This window comes from Pogona vitticeps, chromosome 4, assembly GCF_051106095.1.
Source record: "Pogona vitticeps strain Pit_001003342236 chromosome 4, PviZW2.1, whole genome shotgun sequence".
NCBI lineage: Eukaryota > Metazoa > Chordata > Lepidosauria > Squamata > Agamidae > Pogona > Pogona vitticeps.
This window is the reverse complement of record NC_135786.1, coordinates 217,239,516-217,261,427: the sequence shown is the minus strand read 5'-3', so window position 1 is coordinate 217,261,427 and position 21,912 is coordinate 217,239,516. Positions and strand designations below refer to the sequence as shown.

Genomic DNA, 21,912 nt, shown 5'->3' with positions numbered 1-21,912 from the left:
GAACATAGTTTATGTTTACAGGGCACTATGAAAATCAAAACTACTGTATGCACAAGATTTATTTTTAAAAAAATCTTTAGACATAGAAATAGAAAAGAAAAAACTTGTCAGTGGATTCTAGCCATAATACTCAGCAGTACACGAGAGCATTCATATACCTTAGCCAGTGAGAGTATTAATGATGAAAATTAGTCTATTTGTCATTTGGCTATTATAAACCAAGTGAGACATATTTCTGGCCAGTGAGTTGCAACAGACTATCAGTATGATCCAACTTCGTAGGATAAATTTTTTTGAAGTGGAAGTGTACCATATGTCCTCATTCACATATCTGTGGTAACTTGTATGTGTATATATCTAATAATAAATACAGTATATGAATCAAGGGATATTTGCCAGATGTGTGGCATACAAACAGCAAATTTATGTGTAGTGGTTAAACAAAGTAGGGAATAGCTACTAGTGTAATTGGATAAAATAGCTCAAGCAGCCATTCAAGTTCAAACTTGCAGACTTAATTGTTGCAAATTCTAGTCACAGCAAGAATGGAGAGACAAAGCAGCATGAGCCACTCTTCAGATCCAGGTGTACTGAAAAAAATAACAAACAGATTATAGAAAAGACAATCTAGCTAGTCTGATAGATAGTAACTAGCTCAAAGCCATCCATGAAGCTTTATAGCTCAGTGAGTCCTTATTTCTAGATTTTACTAATACTAGTGCAATACTCTAGCCATTATACAACCCAGACACTCTTAGTAGGGTGCTCAAAAGTTATAATTCACTGTTTATGGAACCTAGATTTAGCTTCTGTTGGCCCTTCAGATGTCTGTCAATCCATCCATCTTTCTCTTTGTATAAATATGCTAGACAAATACATCTGTCCAGGTAAAGTAGATAGTTGTGTGGTTCAAAGCAAGAAATGGGAGAGTTGAATGAGGAAATGTTAAGTGTCTCAAAGACGCTGAGGTCTCTAAATGAAGCAAGAGAGCAGTTCATCAAATTCTGTGAATCCATCAGTGTCTTAATTGGAAGTCATTGATTTCTTTTTCTTTTTAAATTTTTTAAATTTATTAAATGAACATCCAACCTAAACAACATAAACCTAACACCACAATAAAATACAATTACATAATACACCAGTGCCACCATCACCCTCAGGGCTAGCATTAATAATATTTTCATTCAGTCCATTTTCTCTCCAAAACTTCATTGTTTCTTCCCTTGGTGCAGTGGTTCTTAACGTGGGCAATAATGCCCCCCAGGGGGCGATTTCATTTTTCAGGGGGGCGGTAGAATGAAAAGGGGGGGGTGTGGGGGCGAAAGAACTGAAGGGGGGCGGTAGGGGGGCGCTGGAGCGTGCCAAACCTGTAAAGGCGACTGCAGCCGCAGTGCTGGCAGTAGATCCGGTGCTGCTGCCACCGCCAGATGATCCAGCTCTTTCTACCTGCCACGTCTCTCCTTTAGGGGAGCACTGAGTGTGGATCGGGTGGAAGGAAAAGGTCTCTTGGGTCCTCATCCTCGCCCCGTGAAGTGCTGCCTTGCACCCAGGTGGGGAGGGAGACAAGGTAGGTAGGTAGGTAGGTCGGTTGGTAGGTCGGTAGGTAGGTATGTAGGTAGGTAAGATATCACCTCAGGGAGGGGGGCGATGATAACTTCCTCAATGGCTCAAGGGGGCGTTTCTTTCAAAAAGGTTAAGAACCACTGCCTTGGTGTATATGCCTTCCCTCTCTGAAATACATATTCTGAGAATTAACTCCGTATTTTTTAAAAATCATTATTTTTTGATAGGCCTCTTCTTATTTTATTTATTTATTTATTTTTATTTTATTTAATTTATATCCCGCCTATCTAGTCACGGTGGACTACTCTAGGCGGCCAACAACAAAGATAAAATACAATTTTATCACATGTTGGTTTATCATTAATTGCCATATCCCATAGTTCTCTATACCATTCCTCTAAATTGAGTGGGTTATCATTTTTCCAGTTCCTTGCAAAAATTAACCTTGCTGCGGTAATCATTATTACTATTAAGTCCTTATTTTTTTCAACAATTGATCCTTCTTAACCAAATTCAATAAAGCCATTGATGGGGACATTTGAATATTTAATCCAGTTATTTCCCTTATTTCTTTAAAAATTTGCTTCCATTTTTGCTTTCTTACCACACATGACCACTACACATGTATATACATCCCCTTCTTTTTTTATACCTCCAGCATAGTGATGATACATTTTTATTTATTATATTCAGTTTTACCGGCATTAAATACCACCTCCATATTATCTTATAACAATTTTCTTTTATCCTTACATGTTCTTCATACTTCTTTGGTCCCACATTTTATCTCATTCTTCTCCTATTACTTCTTTATCCAAATCATATTGCCACTGTGTTTTTAATCCTTGTGTATCCTGTTCTGAATTAATAATTTATATATTTGACTTACAGTTCCCTTTCTTTCTGTCTTTTCCTCTAATTTCTTTTTTTCAATAATCTCTTCAAATGTTGTCATTTTTCTACTTTTCCCTTCCTTACTATTCCATTCCCTTGTCCACCTTTCTGTTTGAATCATATTAAACCAAGAAATCCCCTCTCCTCCCAAAATCTCTTTTATATTTCTTTTATCTCTCATATTCTCCATCCAGTCTTTTATCCTATTTATCTCTTTATTTTTTGATATATTCTTAAGAGTTTTCTGGAAAATTCTTTAAATCCACCACCTCGGATAAAGGAGAGATCGATGGGCTCAATATGCCTCTCAATTTTTCCAATTTTCTAACATATTTTTAAGGAAAGGGTTAGTAATCTTTTTACCATATTTTCACTCCATAAGACACACTTTCCCCCCCAAACAGAGGGGGAGAAAGTATGTGCGTCTTATGGAGTAAATACAGTAAAAAAAGGGTTCAGCCACCACCACCTAGAAGCCTCCCACTGCCATGCTGGGAGGCCTCTGAACTGGCGCCACAGACTGCTTGCTGTTTGGACCTCACCATTCTGCACTGCTAGCTTTCCAGGATCTGGTTCCTGCAGCCCACCTGGAAAACCAGCAAGGCCAACAGGCCTATGGCAGCAGGCAGTGAAAACAGCCAGGGACTAAAGGGGAAAGAGTGATTCTAGAAAGACCAGGGGAAACCATAAACACAGTCCCCCACTTAGGCAGTTGATTTTCCCACATTTGGGGAAATCACAGGGTTCAGCACATCCAAAGTGCAATAGATGAGCCTTACCCTAGGAAAACCACTTTTACAATAATGGTATCTCCCCTGCCAGGTATGAGCTAAAATGGCCCCTGAAAATTCTTCCCCTTTCTGTGCCCTATCCCCCAAAGACATGGTGACACCCCGGCTGCACCTCCTGATCAGAGCAGGGATGCACAGCCACAGTCCTAAAAGAGGCAAAGAGACCTACTCAGTGTTTTGGGGTGCCCCACAGGACCCCCATCAGGGGCTGGAATGTTCCTCCCACAATCCTCCAGTGCATTGGTTCTTAACCTTTGTTACTTGGATGCTTTTGAACTGCAACTCCCAGAAACCCCTGTCAGGACAGCTGGTGGTGAAGGCTTCTGGGAGTTGCAGTCCAAAACTCCTGAGTAACCCAAGGTTAAGAACCAGTGCTCCAGTGCACAGATATTAGCATACCTAATATGCGGGGAAGGCAGGGAAAGCAGGGAAATTCAAACTTTCAGTTAGTGAAGAGGCTGCTTGTCTGCTTCCTTGCTAGTACAAGCAGTTAGAGAGCTAGGAGAGAGACCTGAGACTGCCTGGTATTGTCATTTTAAAATGTAAAATTTAGTTTAAACGCTGCTTGTTTTGGGTTAAACTGTGCTTGGGTGAAAGGTGCTCCGTTTGAGTTGAAACCTGCTTGTGTAGAAACGTTCGTGCTTGCCTTAAAAATCTGCTTGTTTTTCTTTAAAAGCTGCTTGTTTTGGGTTAAACCGTGCTTGGGTGAAAAGGTGCTCTGTTTGAGTTGAAACCTGCTTGCCTGGGAAGCATTTCAGACCAGCGCCGATCAGCTGTTAATAGGGAGAGGGGAGGGGGCAGGAGCAGAGAAGAGCACAAAATGGCTGCCGGCTGCCTGCTGGCTTTTAGCTGTTTGGGGCTCTTTTTGACTGTTCTGGGGCCTACCGAGGCACTGTGAAGAGCTGGGCTCAGTCTACAGTACCTGATAAGTGACTTTCTTTTAATTTTTTAAAAGTTTCTGACCTTTTTTCCCATAAGAATGCATTAATTAATTTTCAATGCATTCTTATGAGAAATTTGGATTCGACTTGCAAACTTTTCAACTAGTTCTGGGCATCTAATAGAGAATGCATTTCCAAAGGGTGCTGCAGCAAGGAAACTAACTGTGCCTTGTGACTTCTAACTGGGTTACAGTACCTGCTTCTTGATTTCAGCTATTATAGTTTGTATTCAGTTTTTTTGGCTCGTCAGGAACATTGTTCATGGCTGTTGTGCCTTGCATGCTATAAATGTTCAATTATGTCAGAAACCCGAGATTTGGTCTTATGCTGAGCATGTGCTACTGCTGGTGAATGGGTTAAGCTTTGTGTTGCTGTTCTTTTGCATAACCTAAAGTAAATAAGGAAAACCAGCTGTTAAATCGTTTAATTCCACTATTTATCCTCCACACAACTAAAAGGGACCTCTCAATGCAGTGCCAAATCAGACAAACCATTTCTAATATAGGCTTGAGCTGTAGATGGGCAGAGTTGCACAACAATCTCATCTGTCATTGAGACATTTCTATAAGCATGGGGACGAGGTGGATGAAAGGAAATGTAAAATATTGGTAGCGTGGTATAGGTCTTATCACTGGCTGATAATGGTCTATATGTACTTAAATTAAATTTATGGTACACAAATTTATGGTACATAAACTAGAGTACACAAAGCTTTAAGTGTCTCCATTTGTTAATGACAGTGGTAACGGTTCTTAATGCCACTGTTGACTGCTGTTCACTTTACATCGTTCAAATGTTATTCTGTTATAGTTTATTCAATATTTTATTACACTATTTGGTTCAGAATATATTTTCCCTGTTTTCCTCCTCTGAAAATTATGTGCATCTTAAAGTCCGGTGCGTCTTATGGAGCAAAAAATACGGTAATCTCTTCTCCAATTTTTCTTTAAACAGTATACTTTCAATTCTTTCTTCCTTACCCTGCATTTCTATTTCTGTCTACATTAAATTTTTATTACCTTTAATAATGTCTGGAATATGTCTGAGCTGATTTCCTGTATAATATAATTTTAAATTGGATAATCCAAGACCTCCCTTTTTGTGTTCCATACCATAATTTCTTATTAATCCTCACTTGTTTATTTCTATTACAATAACAATTTATCATCATCTGCCATTATTTCAGTTGTTTTTCTGTAATTTTTATAGGAAGCATCCAAAATATAAAATTTAATTTAGAAATAATTTTCATTTTGCATCATGCCACTCAACCAAACCAAGAAATTTTAATTTCTGATAATCTTTTATCTTTCCAGTTATCTCTTTTTTCAATCTATCCAAATTTATTTTAATTATATCCTGAAAGTTGCAGTTAATATTAATCCCTAAATATTTAATAACATTTCCCATTTTACCTTCAAATATTGTTTTAATTCTTCTTTTCTCCTCATCTTTGTGGTTTAACAATAAACATCCTGACTTTCCCCAGTTTACTTTTAATCCTGTTATACCCTCGGAATTCCTCCAAGTGTGATTTAATCCTTTCTGTTGTTTCTATTGGATTTTTAACTATTAGTAATGTGTCATCAGCAAACAAGTTTATCTTTCCATTTTCTTTATGTTCTATCCCTACAATCTGTTTATCATCTCTAATTATCTGTGCCAGTAATTCTATTATCATTGTAAATAATACTAGAGATAAGGGGCAATCTTGTCTTGCAACTTAGGTGTATTGTCTCAGTTATTCCATCATTAACTATTACTCTAGCTGTATTCTGTGAATATAACTGGTAAATTATCTGCCTAAAATTATGTCCAAACCCTAGATATTTAATTAATGTACAGTGGGGTCTCGACTTACGAACTTAATCCATATTGGAAGGTGGTTCTTAGGTTGAAAAGTTCTTAGGTCGAATCTGCATTTCCTATAGGAATGCATTGAAAACCATTTAATCTGTATCTGCTCTTTTCCGTCCATAGAAACTAATGGGAAGCTGCTATTCTGCCTTCTGCCACTAGAGGGGGATATTTTTTCTTTTTTTCCCCTTAGGTTCAGGAAACGAGGATGAAGGCAGGGAACAGTTTGCAAAGCACTTTAGAAATCTTTTTTTCAATAAAGCCAATTTTTAAGCATGTTTTAAAGCATGTTGTGCAAGGCAGGCTTTTTAGGTGCTGAGCAAGCCTCCCCAAGCCTCTTCAGAGCCAGCCCATCAGCTGATAGGCGGGGAGAGGAGGGTGCAGGGGGGAAGCACAAAATGGCTGCCAAGCTCCCTTCTGGGTGTCGGCTTTTAGCTGTTTCCTGCTCTTTTTCCTGCTGTTTGGGGACTACCAAGGTCTGGTAAGTGACTTTCTTTTATTTATTTTTAAGTTTCTGACCCTTTTTTCCCCTCCAGAAGCCTCTAAGGGGAGGGAGGGGGCACTTTTTTTCCTGTACGTAACTCGAGGGAAGTTCGTATGTCGAGTTCTTATTTCCCCTATAGGGCGGGTTCGTAAGTTGAATTGTTCGCAAGTAGGGTTGTTCGTAAGTCGAGAACCCACTGTATTTAACGTATCCCATTCCACTGAATCAAATGCTTTAAATAAGTCTAACAATAGTACTCCGGCTTCATAGTTCGTTTCTTTAGCTGAGTGCATTAAATTAAGTACCCTTCTCATTAAATCTGACATTCGTCTGCCTTGTATAAATCCATTTTTGTCTTTTCAATATAACTCCCCATAAAGTTATTTAATCTCTTTGCCATTATTGCCGTGAATGTCTTAGCATCTTGATTTATCAGTGATATGGGTCTATATGCTTCCATATTTATTGGATTTTTATCTGGTTTCAATATTAAAACAATCAATGACTCTTTCCATGATTGTGGGATTTCTTCTCCCATTAATATCTTGTTAAATAACACTTTTAACTTTGGTATAAGAATCTTTTTAAATACTTTATAATATTCTGGGCCTAATCCATCTGTTCCAGGGGTCTTTCCTGTCTTTTAGTTATTTATAATATCCTCTATTTCTTTATCAGTAATTAACTGTTCCATTTAATTGTTATCATCATCTAACAGTTTTTCATTACAATTGTTTTTATATAATCTTCATTTTCATTATAGAAGGATTTTTACTAGTATATAAAGTTTTATAAAATGTTTGAAATGCTTCCAATTTCTCCATTTTATTACATCTTTTTCCATTCAAATCTTGTATTATTCTATATTACTTTTATTCTTTTTTTATAGAAGATGCTTTAGCTAATAACTTGGAGTTCCTTTTACTAAATTAAAAAAATCTCTTTTTAGATAAATTTTCTTTGTACCTTTTCCAGATGAATCCCTTCCAGTTCCTTCCTCTTCGCTTGTAATTCTATTATAGCTTTCTTATCTCTAGTTCTTATGACTATTTTTTCCAATTCCTTTATATTATTTTCTAAGTCCTATATTCTTTCCCCCCGCTTTTTAAAGTATATACAATGCTTTACATGCATACCCTCTTACCACAGACTTCATAGTGTCCCAGATTATCTTAGGTTGACCTCCTTCCTTCTCTTTATTTCCCATGTGTGATGTTTACTCTGTGGCCCCTGCTTGTTTCACCAAACCCAGAGCTCACAAAGGTATCCCAACATACACTTTAACATGCTGCCACCAGTTGATCTCTTTTATCAACCTATATTTCCTATCAAAGATTGAGGTCCATTCAGTACTGAACTTTTAAACAGAAACAGGTTTATCGATTACATTTTGTTTTAGGAATAGTTCTCAAGCACATTCTTAAAGTTACACAAAGCTTCAGTATTTTACTTTAACCTCTTCTGTCTTGTTTAATACAGGTCACACTCTGACTAATTACTCCTTAAACACTCTCCCTGCCTCAAAGCCAAACTATCTTCTCCCCTCTCTGTCTCTGACTCCCCTGACTAGACTCTGACTCATTCCTCCCTTCTAGTTTCTCTGGCTCCGCCTCCCAACAGTTCCCATCGGTGCAGGCCAATATCATTGTATATATAGGAAGACAGGGTGTTTGCTACATGGTGCTTGTTACATGTCTCTTCTAAATTTTTTTGAATTTTTTAATCAAGTTTGGATACTGACAAATATTTGTATCAATTTTCCACCTTACTGCCTCCTTATAATCACATTTAAACATCAATTCCATATTCACTCTGGCGTGATCCAATATTTGGATGACTTCAATAGCTGTATCATTTACCCTTGGCAGTAAACCTTTAGAGACAAATATATACTCTATTCTTGAATATGTATTATGCACCTGTGAGTGGAAGGAGAACTTTCTTTCTTCACCGTTTAATTCTCTCCAAACATCTTTCAAATCTGTTTTATTAATAAATCTGTTCAATATTGTACATTTAATTTTCCCTTCCCCAATTCGCAACTTTGATTTATCCTTCTTCATATCCATTATCATGTTAACATCTCCTGCTAATATCACGAAACCTTTCCTCAATTTATCCAACTTCAATATATTTTCAAAAAAATCCTCCTGTCTCTCATTATCTGCATAAACATTTACAAGTGTAATGTCTTCTTTTATTTTACCTTGCAATATCAGATATCTGCCTTGAGTATCCTTTTCCATTTTTTTCAATTTTAAATTCACTTTTTAAATATTTTAATATTGCTATTCCCTGAGATTTTGAAGTCCCAAATAATTTTTCATAAATTTGAATCCATTTGCCCTTCATTTCATTAAAACCCTCCTTTTTTGGATGAGTTTCTTGCAAGAATACAATATCCATATTACTTTTATTCAATACATTTTGTATCCTTGCCCTCTTCGTGTTAGAACCCAGGCATTTCACATTCCATGTTGAAAACCTGAAGTGTTTGAACATTCTCTGGTCTCACGTTGCAATATTGCTGTATCCTTTCTATTTCCTCTAGGGGCAGTTTCATTTTAATATGCTTGCCTCTCCAGGGGTATTCAATTTCTAACCAACCCCATCCTAGAGGAATGTCTTCTTCCTTCACCTCTTTTCCTTTATTTTTCTCCTCCTTTTCTACCTCAGTCTCCCAATCTAGCTCTCTTTTCCCTCTTCCTTCTCCTCAGCCCCTGTCACATTCCTCTACTATTGGCTCCTCCCCTTTCTCGCCCTCCTTTCAGTCTTTTTTCCTGTTCTTTTTCTCCTCTACTCTCAGTTGGGCCACTGCTGGTATCAGCGTATACCCTGTCTCGTATCCCTCTGTTGTGGGCACTGGAGAGGATGGCTCACACTCCTCTTTTCTGTTGGGAAGTGGTTCTTCCTCACAGTGGCCCTAAGACTGGATGCAGGATGGAGCAGATCAAAGGAAACTTTTTGAATCTGTAATGTATGAGAATGTCTGAGAGCCTCCTACTTGAGTAAGTAGAAGTTGGCTGGTACTAAACAGCAAAAGCCAGTCAGCAGCTGGTATACAAATAGTATGTACAGTGATGCCCTGCATGACGACGATAATCCGTTCCGTTAAAATTGCTGTACAGCGAAATTGTCGTCATGCAAAAAAACCCTTTTGGAATGCATTGAAAACCGGTTAATTAATTCCATCATACATCATCGTCCAGCGAAGATCACCCATAGAGAACCGCTGATCAGCTGTTTAAAATCGCTGTCTTCTGAAGCTTCTGTCTGGAAAACAGCCATTTTGCAAAGGGAGTGAGGCTATTTTGCGGAGCCAGAAAAAACATCATTTTGCGAACAAACGGTTCACGAAGGAAAGACCTAATCAACGTAAAGCGGATTTCCCCTATAGGAACCATTGTTTTGCGATCGCAATAGTGATCGCAAAAAAGTCATTGTCAAGCGATTTTGTCATTTACCGGGGTAAGTGTCTGGCAGGGCACCACTGTATAATGAAGAACACTTGTGTGTTATCCAAGCTGGTTGATATGTCCCTTGGGCAGGAACTTTTTTGGACTGCTCCAAATTTGCTACCAAGGTTCTGCATTGGCTAGTGTCCTGGTACCACTGTGTATTAGTTCTGACTGGTCATTAGTCAAACAGGTAGTGTTTTTTTTTATGTTGCTGCAGTTCAGTGAAGCACGCCCCATTAATTTAATCAATGGAGAAAGAAAACATATAATCACTCTTGTCCTCCTGCAGACAACCAGGGCATTATTTTTGTTGCTGGCAGACTTCCATGTCTATGACTGTGCTGCTTCTGGCAAAGATAGGTTTTTAATCCCAAGTCTCAGTGTGATGTCAACAAAAAATTTTTTAAAAAACCCTCAAAACTATATGTGAATAGAAAGTTAGTATATTTGAACTTGTTTGTAATAGAGAGGAATAGTTTCAAATTGAAAAAAAATGAAATTTGTATTTGCAAAACTGTAATCTCTGCCTTGCAGAAGAAAACATTTTTTTATGTGTGAGACTTGAACTATGTTCTGTACAAGCATTTTACCATACAAACAAACATCAGTGTTGGTAATATCACTTAAAACATTTTCTGTGAAAACATTTGTTTAAATTATGCAATCTTATTTTGGTGTCACTAGCTGAAAGCCTGCAAAGTGAATACAAAGAGAGTCATCTAAACGCTTGCACTGTAAAACCTTCATTCAGCAGCAATGCCATACACACACACACCATTCCCACATTTGAGAGATGGGTCAAGATCATAGCATGAACATTTCTTATTGTTTTAAGGTAGGGGAGTTTAAAAGCGTGATTGAAAAAAAAGAGAGGGTATTTTTAGTGGTTGCTGGTGGCGCTGCTTGCAAAGCAGGCACTATTTTAACTATCTACAATGTGTTGCTATAATAAAAGCATCTATCTGAACTGATTGCTCTTCCAAAGGCAACCCATGATACATTTTCCGTGGATCCCTTTCATTGCCTACCGTGCAACAGAGACACCAGGGGTCAGTTGGGTGGTCTAAATTCGAATGAAAATACTGTATTCTGTCTTTCAATGGCTGTATTCCTTCAAAGGGTAGTCTGTTAGTCACATGCCAGTGGTGGGTGAAGCTAGAACCAGTCACCCATTTTGTCTCTCTTACACCCCTTTTTTCCTCTTTCTTTTGCTGGGTTGACTTCATGACTAACTGGGAAATACAAAACCTTACAGTTCTTAAAATAAAGTGTTGCTTATCTCAGTATCAGCGTTTAGTGTTACCCTGCTGGGAGAGTCAGAGATTGCTCTTTCTAGTGATCTGAATCTACTTAACAGTAGGTTTTTAACATAAAGTCAAGGAACGCAGATTATCAAAGCCTGGTTTTAAATAAAAGTAGCTTCTACTGATTGGTAAGCAACGTTACTGTTTTTAATATCGCCTTCAACTTATGGCATTAAGTAATGCTTATCATCAACACAGGTTATATCCTGACATGCATTCAGCATATTGAGCAGTATGACAGTGGATCCAGTTACCACAGGAGTTGGTGAGTGCTCTCACACTGGAGGCATTCAAGAAAAACTTAGATAATCACCTGGCAGATATGCTTTGATTTTATTCCTGCATTGAGCGGGGGGTTGAACTTTATGGTCTTCCAACTTCACTTTTCTAAAATTCTATGATTCTGTTCATTCTAGCGGTCTTTTAACTTGTATGATAGGAAAATAATACCCATTAGTTCATTATAAAACCTTGTGACATAGGTTTGGAGGGCTGTGATAACCTAAAATCACTTATGCCATTCTTACTGCTTCAAAAACATTTGGCAGCATTGACAATGTTCCAATTCTTACAATTCCAGACTGCTTTTTTCTGATCCTCAGAGCTCATTATTGGTTGCCTTTTCACTCATTGGTGTAGGCACTCTATCTCATGCATATCCAGACACATATTTATCAAAGCAGCAAAGAAACTAGTGGGGGAAGTAATTTTACAAAAGCACTAAAACACTTGTTCGGGTCCCAAGTAGAATAAGAGATTCATCATGCAAAGCTAGTCATGCAAACTCAGGTGGGTCATATTTGTGCTTTGATTCAGGGAGGGTGCTTTGAAGTGGCTATATGAGATAAAGAATTGCCTGAAGGAAGCAGTGCACTCTACTCTTTATGGTACACCGCAAACTAAAATATTCCTTGATGAAGATAAAGTGATTGATTTGATTCCAGTTAATGAATCATCACAAAATTTATTTTGGGGAAACAACTTAAGCATTCTTGTTGTTTTTGAGATGAATATGTAATTGAAGGACAAATGCATAGCTTTTGTTGCTCATTCTTCATTTGATAGCCTTACCTAAGGGAGGGTGCCCTCTTTTCCATTGAGACCGAAGTCATTCTCGTTGATGCTCTGCTCCTCGCTGTTCCCTAACTTGCAAACTAGCAACTGTGGCCTGCCAAACACTCTTTTTTGCATTGTTTTCTTTTTTAATTAACTTTTTGTGATTTTCATTAGAGTAGCAGTAATAGTGAAAACAAAAATCTAAACTATGTAAGCAAAGCAGGTATATAATATAATAAAGAGAAAAACAAAGGTCCAAGTACAGAAGCACTACCGTGTTACCCCGAAAATAAGACAGGGTCTTATATCAATTTTTGCTCCAAAAATGTATTGGGGCTTATTTTCAGGGGATGAGGCATTGTCCTTATAATGAAGAGATGTATACCTTACTAGTTGAATGCAATCATCTGGAAATGTTCATTTTATCTAGAATCTTCATACTTGCATGTTCTTGAGTGAAAAGTGTTCCTTAGGTGTTAATGATGGGGAAGGAATAGATTCTAATCTAGGTTTAGGTTTTTGGGAAGTATATATGAGGATTACATATGTACTGGAATACCTGAATAGTGAATATTGGTTTGTCTCTAGCTTTATTTCAGTTGCCAGTTTGTTTTTGGCGATTATGTCATTCAAATTGTTCAGCCTTCAGGCTTCATGCTACTAATTTCCACTCTCCTCTCATGATCTCATTTCTTCTCTCCTTCCCTTCTCTTTGGCCAAGTCATGCCTTTATATGCAACACATGCTTTGCCCTTTTCCCCCCTCCTTCATAGCTTTCTGACCCTCCTCCCTTAACTGCTCTTATACCCCAGTTTTCTCCATATTTCTGTGCCAGATATTTTGCCCCTATTCTCCTGCATGACTACCCCATTTTTAAGGAGCTTCTCCTTATGGTTGTCACAGTTTCTCCACAAAGGCACAGTTGCTTCTTGCTTTTTCTTTTTTTTTACCATTATGTGTTTGGATGAGTGTAAGAGGAAGAAATGTTGGGAAAGTTTGATTCTCAGTGGAGTACAAAAGAATGGATTGCATGTTGGGTTGCAGCCTTCACCTCTGGCTTGAATTGAGGTTCTTGAACAACTTACTTGCCTTCAACTCACTTGCTTCAGCAGTTCAGCTGTTACAAAATGGGTGTCTTGTGATTGGCCCTTCCAATAATGGCAGCCATTTTGTGATTTGGCATCCTCCATCATACTTGTTTTGCAATGGTGCCTATATGTACTGTGTTCTTAAAAGTACAGTGGTGCCTCTCTTAGCGATGTTAATTCGTTCCAAAAAAATCACTGCTAAGCGATTTCATCGCTAAGCGAAACGCGGTTTCCCATTGAAATGCATTGAAAACCAGATAATCCGTTCCAATAGGAATGAATTGCCGTCCTTAAGCGAAAATCGCCATAGGAAACATCGCTAAGCGAAACACGGTTCCCTAATTGAAATGCATTGAAACCTATTCAATGCACCTCAATGGGGGGAAAATACAACAACAGATTTAAAAAGAGTCAGAACAAAGTCAAATTTAGTTAACAAAGGGTTTATTAAGTGCACTTTATGATTTCAAACATTTTAAACAGTAAACTTTAACTTTATAAATAACAGAAAAACATTTAAAAAACAGCAAACATGAGGCTGTTTAAACCATCGTTAAGCGAAACAGGGGATCCAAAATTTAATTGCTATGCGAAGCATGGTCCCAACCATCGCTAAGCGGAAATCACCCATAGGGACCATTGCTAAACGAAGCGCAAAAACACTCCGAAAAAGTCATTGCTAAGCGATTTCATCGCTAAACGGAGCGCCCGTTAAGCAAGGCACCACTGTATAGATATATTTACTGGCAGCTTCCTATGTTCTTACAATCTGCTCACAGCTATTAATTTCTCTTGCTTTAGAGATGCAAAAAGTTCAGACATATCTGTATTAAAGGAGTTCGAATTCTGCTTGTTGTTAGCTGCCAAGATATTTGTAAGCAGCGTATATGCCACACAGATTAAATCTTTCTACACACTATTTACATTGTTTTTATGGGTATTTGTTTTAGTTTTAAAAAGAATGGACAGAATCCCACTGAGTACCTATGCAGGCATGAATAGTGATGATGTTATCAGTCCACAATGTTATTTTTGAATTGAATTGAATTGAAAACTTTATATCCCATCCCCATCCACTCCAGGTTTCACCAGGAATCCCTTTTGACCTGGGGAAATTTCAGAATGTGGGAGAACCTTTAATATTAGAAAGTCACTTAATATTAGAACACCCTTACTATGAGAAAGTCACTTCCATCAGGATTGGGACCACCAGTGGTGATTCAGTGGCTATTGTCTGATATTAGAGCCTCCCCCATCCCACATAATTGCACTAACTGGATTTCACTATTTATGCCCTCATAGTTTCAGCCCTTGTATTTGGACACTGTGAACAGCTCCATATGTGTGAAGAGCCACTGTATCTAGTGGTATACAGGAATGCTATTCCTCCATTTCAATATAAAAATGCTTGCTTGGGCCTCTGACAAATGAAAAAAGTAGACATGTAATGTGAGTTTGACATAGAAAATAAGTTGTTTTAAACTGGTATGGTAAAATTAAGAGCTTGAGGACCAATATTTTTATCCTGTGAAAAGCATCCAGATGCTGGCTGATCAGAATCCCCCAGAGCCTATCAAAGCTGTAGTGGAATTGCCTTGGTGATGGTTCTGAGTAGTGATTTTTTTTTCCTGTTATCTTTGCTTATCTCACTCTGCTAATCTCCCTCATTAGTGAGAACAGTTTCTCAAAAGAGTGAAAGAGCACTAGAAACAGAAATTCTTAAACTTGGCTAAAATATCTGAAATCTTTACTGTTAGGGAGTAGCCAAGCTTTGACACCTTTGAGCTTCTCCATTCAACTTGTTCACTGTGTGACACAGAATCCTTTTGTGTCTTGATTGTATAATCATTTTATTCCCCCTCCCCATGTATTCTTCTTTTATAAATGTACTAATAGAGGCCTTGAATCTGAAGTATTTGAATATTAAAATAGCTTATTTTTTGTTCCTTTTCTTTTCCATAGTACTATATCTGAAGATTTTTTTTTACAAATTCTATCTTGGAAATTAGTTTATTCATTATGTTTAATTTTAGGAAACAGTGCTCTTGCAGAACGTTCTGAAAATGTGCATATTTCAGGAGTCTCAACTGGTAAGTCATTTTTTTTGTAATGTTTAAATTTCATGCATGACTTAAATAGTAAATATTGAAAGCCACCTGGTATCTTATGAAGAGATATTTGGCTATAAAAATTATTGCTGCCTTTTGCAGCATGTAATAAGGAGTGAAGCAAGTGGAACATGAAAAAAATTTCATAAGATAAATTTGATACCTCTATGCTTATGAACAGATTATTTTTTTCTAACTGTTTAATTATTTTCCATACAGACACTGAAGAGAAAAGTTGGACCAAGTTGATTTTTTCCTACAATAAAGTTTTGTGAAGTGACATTTATAGAAATAATATTTTTGAGAACAGTGGTGCTGCCAATAGTATGAGCAGTGATATTACACATTTTCTTTGATTAAAAAGTGAAGCATAATCTTGAACTGCCTTTTATGTCTGCGCAGTTCTTTTAATTTAGGTAGTGATCTGGTGCAGCAGAAATGGGATACCCACCAAGTTCATAAGGTCCATACCTCCCTCTCGAAAAGAAATCAATCCTATGCCCATCTACTTCAGCAATCATTTTTGCTTTTTGCTTTATTTAAAATATGTCTTATAAAAGAATGTTTCTTTGAAGGTGTCTTACATATTAAAATTCCAAAGACATAATGATCAAAATTCTCTTGCATTGCTACATCAGCACAGTGTGAATTGCTTCAAGTTTTAAAAAATTGCCAAGGACATTATTTGTTGTACATTACAGTAAGTCATGCAATGCCTATGGTGCTTGCTCATTTTGAACTAGTTTCCATCCAAATTTACAGTGTTTGCATTATACCAACATAACTACACAAGAGGATTTTGGCCAGCAAAAAAGCAAAGCTTAGTGAAATTAATACATAGAGTGGTGCCTTGCTTGACGATGTTAATTCGTTCCAGCGAAATCGCTGTAGAGCGAAAACATCATCAAACAAAACGAAAAACCCCATTGAAACGCATTAAAACCCGTTTAATGCGTTCCAATGGGCTGAAAACTCACCATCCAGCGAAGATCCTCCATAGGGGCAGCCATTTTCCATGCCTGTGCAGCAAGGAATCCATCCTAGAAAACAGCGGGGGACCATTTTGAAAGCTGGCGGCCATTTTGAAACCCGACGATCAGCCGTTTGCTGATCATCATAAAGCGAAAAATTGGTTCCCGAAATGAAAAAACCCTATCTAAACATCATAAAGCTATTTCCTCGTTAAGCGAAGCAATCATTAAGCGGGGCACGACTGTATCACCAATAATGTTTTAAGAAAATAGGGAACCCAAACAGCATTAAAACATTACAGTTAGGAAAAGGTGGAAAAACAAACAGTCCTTCTCCCCCCCCACACACACACATAAATGGGCCTTCAGAGGCTTCAGAGTTCCTAGATGTGACAAGCCATTCCAGGTGTGTGCACCACCATGAAAAAAAGCCATTCTCTTGTATTGCTAAGCTAACTACTCTCAAACCTGTCTAGACAGGAAGAGCTTCCTTTACCTGATGTGCCTCTCATGTTCTCACCTATAGTCATGTGAACACATTCCATAATAGCTGAAATTTCCATGTCCTCTAAAGACATTTCCATGAACTTTAGAGCTCACCGCAGTGGCCCATTCTAGATGTTACTAGTATATAGAGAACCATGGCAAGGCCCATTCTGTACAGGTGGTAGCTGGCTGAGGCTTCCTCATTACTTCAGGGTTCATAATCACTTCCAAACTGTGTGGTTAGTCTTTCAAGAGCAGTGCTTCCCACCTAAGAGCAGTTGTAAATCTGCACCCAATGTAGTTGATTTATGCAGGATGCAAAAAGTGCAGTGAGGCATTCAACATCCTTCTGGAGCTGTTTAGCACTAGAAAGGAGGACAAGCAACAAAAACCTAGTATTTTGGACCCATTTTGAAATCTGTTGTACTAGTATGCTTCTCAATTTAGATGAAGCAATTCAAAGTCTACCAATATACTGTATTTTTCTATGTATAAGACAATACTTTTATCTAAAATATTTAGATTAAAAATTGAGGGTCGTCTTTTACACAGAAGTAAGGACGGGGGAAGATCAAAGTGCTATGATTTCATATTCTTGGGGCAGAGAGAAGGAATATTTTGTATTCCAGCAAACAGTCCAATAAGAACTGGGTTTACTTAGTGGCCACAAATCCAATAAAAATCCTCCATTGTGGTACTTGACAGACACCTTATAGATAACTAAATGTGGCTCACCTGGGAGAAAGACTTCAACTGGGAGACTTTGAGGCTTAGTTAGGTCAAGCTCTGCCCAAACTCCCTGCTCCAGTGCTAGCTGAGAGCTTGCTGTCTGAACAGCTGCCTAGCAGGAGCTAGGCCTAGCTAACGTTTAGATCCTTCCAACTTAGGCCTTTCTCCCAGGTGAACCAAACATGGTGTCTGTAAGGGATCTGTCTGGTAGAACTCCCAAAATGAAGTATTATGGAATTCATGGTCCAAAAAAATCTTATCCCAACAACTTAATATTGATGGGGCAACAGTGGAAAACTGGTGGGAAAACAGAATGGAGTGCTTCTAGTAATATTGCTGAATAGCAGCACTGCTTTCTGAAACCTTTGGTTTCAGATCCCAAATCTCTGAAGTTGAAACACTTTTGTCTACACTGTGATGGAAAGGCTTGTGTCCATTGCTTACATTGTAATGAAGTGTTACACTATAAGATGTCTGTTTTATCTTCAAAGGACTATGATTAAAGACTTTTAAATATCGTAAATGAAATACAAAATGACATGTTAAACCTAATATGTCTGGTGAAAATCTTAATTATTTATTCAACTGAAAGGAACATGTAGAGTACAAATGATAGCTTCAGCTGATCTTGGATGGGATCCAAAGAACCATTAATTTGCCTTTCTTTCCCTTGAAATATGTTGACTTTCTGCTTCTAAAACAGCCCCCAAAAGTCAACCACAAGGACTAAGAGGCGCTTTTAAGCTTTTGACTCAGTGCCAGGTGCTGTGACCAAAAGCAACAATGGGACATTCTCTTATGCTCTAGACCCAGATCTGAATTAAAGTTATTGTAAGATTCTTTAACTAAAAAGTTGTCTAAATAAAATAATAACAATTATTAACTATATAAATATATATCCAAAATTTTTAAAAGGTTATTTTAGTGCATAATATTGCTTAAGTTAAACTATCTGCATTTTAACTGTCATAGCCTGTGATATGAAGGGTATCTTTCCTGACCAGGGCTGTTCATATCCTATCACCATGTTAAAATAATTAGATATTGCTGAAATAATTAGATGTTAGTGAGTCCTTATGCAAGATAAATTGAACTTCAGCCATCTCTTAGTTTCTCTGATGGCATATATAAGAATCTGACCTTCTTTCATAATTAGGCAAATTCCATCATAAGCACAGCAGTAAAGATTGTGGAGAAATGAATTTCATATATATGACTACACTGGCAGCTCTTTGTCCGTAAGCATTCACTAATTGTCCCCATCTTTGTCATTTACATGTGCAAAGTTACTATTTTAAAAAACAGAGGAAAGCTGTTAGAACTTCTAAGCATATTCATTAAAAGACGCTATAAAATTTCTGAACTTTTCGTTAAAATTCTGTGTCTTAAAAACAGTGGATAGAAGATGACTTATGTTAATGTACAGTATTGGCAAGAAATTATCTTAGAGGTGCAAACTTCTGCAGTGGTGTAATGCTGTTGTGGTGTTTATCTTGTCCTGGATACCTCTTTATTCTTGCTTTTTGACCAAATTTGGATGGAATTTGCAGACATAGTTGCCTTTTCATAGGGAATAAAAGCATTTGAATTTCACACAGATAAATTCAGACAGGGTTAGTGGCTGAGTTGTTTTGTTTTGTTTTTGCAAGCTTTGTCTAAATTTAATGTCTGGTTTGAAACACAACATATTAACTTTGTACACACATTGCATGTTTTGTATGGAAATGGTGTACAGTACATCGTGGAGGTTGTAAGAAACCAAAATTTTCAAAGCCTAGATGCAAATGCTAGCATCTTAAGATCAATTAAAAAACAGTTTTAGAAGAGTTTCCTCAGTTTTATGCTCAGTTCATACTGAACTTCCACAAGAGTTTAAAAGCTTCATCCATATTATAGTACATAAACGGCACAGCAGAATAGTTAATATTAATAACTATTCAATAGCAGGATCCATACAGAAATCTGACTTATGGTATCTGGTTTAGTGGGTAGAATGACAAACTAGGACTTTGGAGAACAGAGTTCAAATCCCCAACTCACTATGGGTGTGGATCTGTTAAAAACCACTTCTTAAATATCTCACTTGGAAAGCCCTACTACGGTCTCTGTGAGTCAGTTCTGACTTGATAACATGGAACACATGGGTGCACACGCCTCTATAAAAACAGATATACCGAATCAAAGGCTAGCATTCTGTTCACACAGTTGCTTATGGGAGGCCCACCAGCAGAACTTGCTAGCTGGCCTGCACATGAAACAGGTGGCATTTCAGGGAAAGCGCCCTTGAAGATGCATGCGCCTGATGACTTGGGTGCTTATCAGTGGAAGCCTGAGCCACAGGAGAGCCCTTGGACTTTAAGATTTAAAGAACTGAACATAAAATGGCCACAAGTTAATCATAATTTTAGAAATTAAAGGAATTGTTTGGAAAAGTTGATTTCTGTAATGTTTGGGCATTTTTGAAATGCTTCATCTGTGCTCTTGTAAGTCCTTTGTTTATACTGATTTGAGAACAGAGATATGTTATCTTTGTGCTACTGATAGTTCAGCTTATTGGTATATATTTTATACATTTCTCTGCATATAAACTCTAAATGCTGTTTCTGTGTTTAAAGCAAATGGCACATTTTGAACACATTAGCATTTATAATTTACCTACAGCTTCATGAATTTTAAACGAAAAGGTGATTGAGTATAATATTCAGTCAGTTGAAATGCACATGGTTATAATCTTCCTTTTTGTCTTTATTTACTTCATTCATCCCTTAACACAAATCCCAAGTAACAGATTGTTTGAGTATATTCATAAAAAATAAAGGTAAAACTGAAAGGTGTAATGGGATAATAGCACCACCTAATGGGTGTTTAAATGGAAACAATAAATCTTTCTAAATCGAAATTACCAGTGCTGAATTGATGGAAAATGTAACTTCTAAATTTCTGCAGTTTGTATTCACCCATTTTCTACACTTATCATGTGTTATGAAACATAAATCTCTTTATTTTGTTTCAGTATAAATTCCAGCTTGATAACCATGGAAATGTAATAAGATACTTTTTGCTAATGTGTTTCTTACATGTAGCTTGCTCCTTTTCCTTACATGAGTTCTTATGTATTTTAATAATAAGTGAAGAAGTAATGTTCTATCTTTATTGTTGTATGTTTGGAAGATGCTGCAGTATATTCATTTTGTTGAATTACCAAGCGCATTTTATTTTCTGCTTTTTATAATGCAGCTATCATTGTACTGTCTGCTTTCTAGTTTCTTTTAGAATGAAAGAATTTAAATTTGATTAAAGTTCTTTCTTAACATTCTTTCTAATTCCTAAGCACTTACAAACCTACATTTGACATTGTAGAAAAGTCATTGCAATGCTGATTTAACTTGTTCTGCAACAAGTTCCAGTCTCCACAGTTTAAATGAGTTTTTATTTAATTTGCATCAAATTATAACAGTACTTCCTCATTTGTCGAGTCTCAATTTAAGAAAAGACAGGTTTTATCTACTGGTAAGGAGTGACTGTAGAAGATCTTTAACTATTTCCCTTCTCACCTGAGGTCTTGTACTATGTACACATCTGATCTTATTTTGCAATCCTTCTGAATTCAGGAGATTTCGGCTGGGATGGGGATCACCTATAATCCCTTCCCTCCCCATTCTGCTGGCAGACAGTTTCTATCAGCAAAATGACTTCCACTGGATAAAATCCTAAATGTCCCTCTGATAAGGTTTAGCAACTGGCTTTTCATCAGCAGAAGTAAACCACCAGCAACCTGCCAATAAAGAATCTTGATTTCCAAAAAAGCAATATGAGTGGGGTGGAAGCAAAGCAAAGTGTGCTGCTTAAATATCATCCCATAGCACTCGGAGCATTCTCTGGGTGGTTTACAGATTAATTTTTATGCTACACATTGCAAGTGGGTATTCAGTTTACTGACTTCAGAAGACTGAGTGAACCTTGAGCTGGCTACCTGGGACTGAACCCTGGTTGTGAGCAGAGTGTTGGCTGCAGTACTGTAGTTTAACCACTGTGCCACGAGAAAGGGAGTTCATTCATGGATTGCACCCTATCCTGGAGGCTGAGTGGGAAATTCAACCAAATGGCAGTAGGAGTGAGACATTTAAAAATATCCACCTGCAGACTGGTTGGAACCAGCTCTCAGATCACCTTAAGCAACAT

The 21,912-nt window shown here is 37.4% G+C and overlaps 1 protein-coding gene and 1 pseudogene across 1 annotated transcript in view; one reads left to right on the top strand and one right to left on the bottom strand.

The window, feature by feature from the left end:
• LRP12 (LDL receptor related protein 12) overlaps positions 1–21,912 on the top strand; it is a 47,658-nt gene that overhangs the window by 12,665 nt on the left and 13,081 nt on the right. Inside the window, exon 2 of the mRNA XM_072999252.2 lies at positions 15,470–15,526. Coding sequence (XP_072855353.1) covers positions 15,470–15,526 — 57 coding nt within the window. The remainder of the gene's footprint in view (positions 1–15,469; positions 15,527–21,912) is intronic.
• On the bottom strand, positions 3,133–3,287 carry LOC140707121 (U1 spliceosomal RNA; annotated as a pseudogene).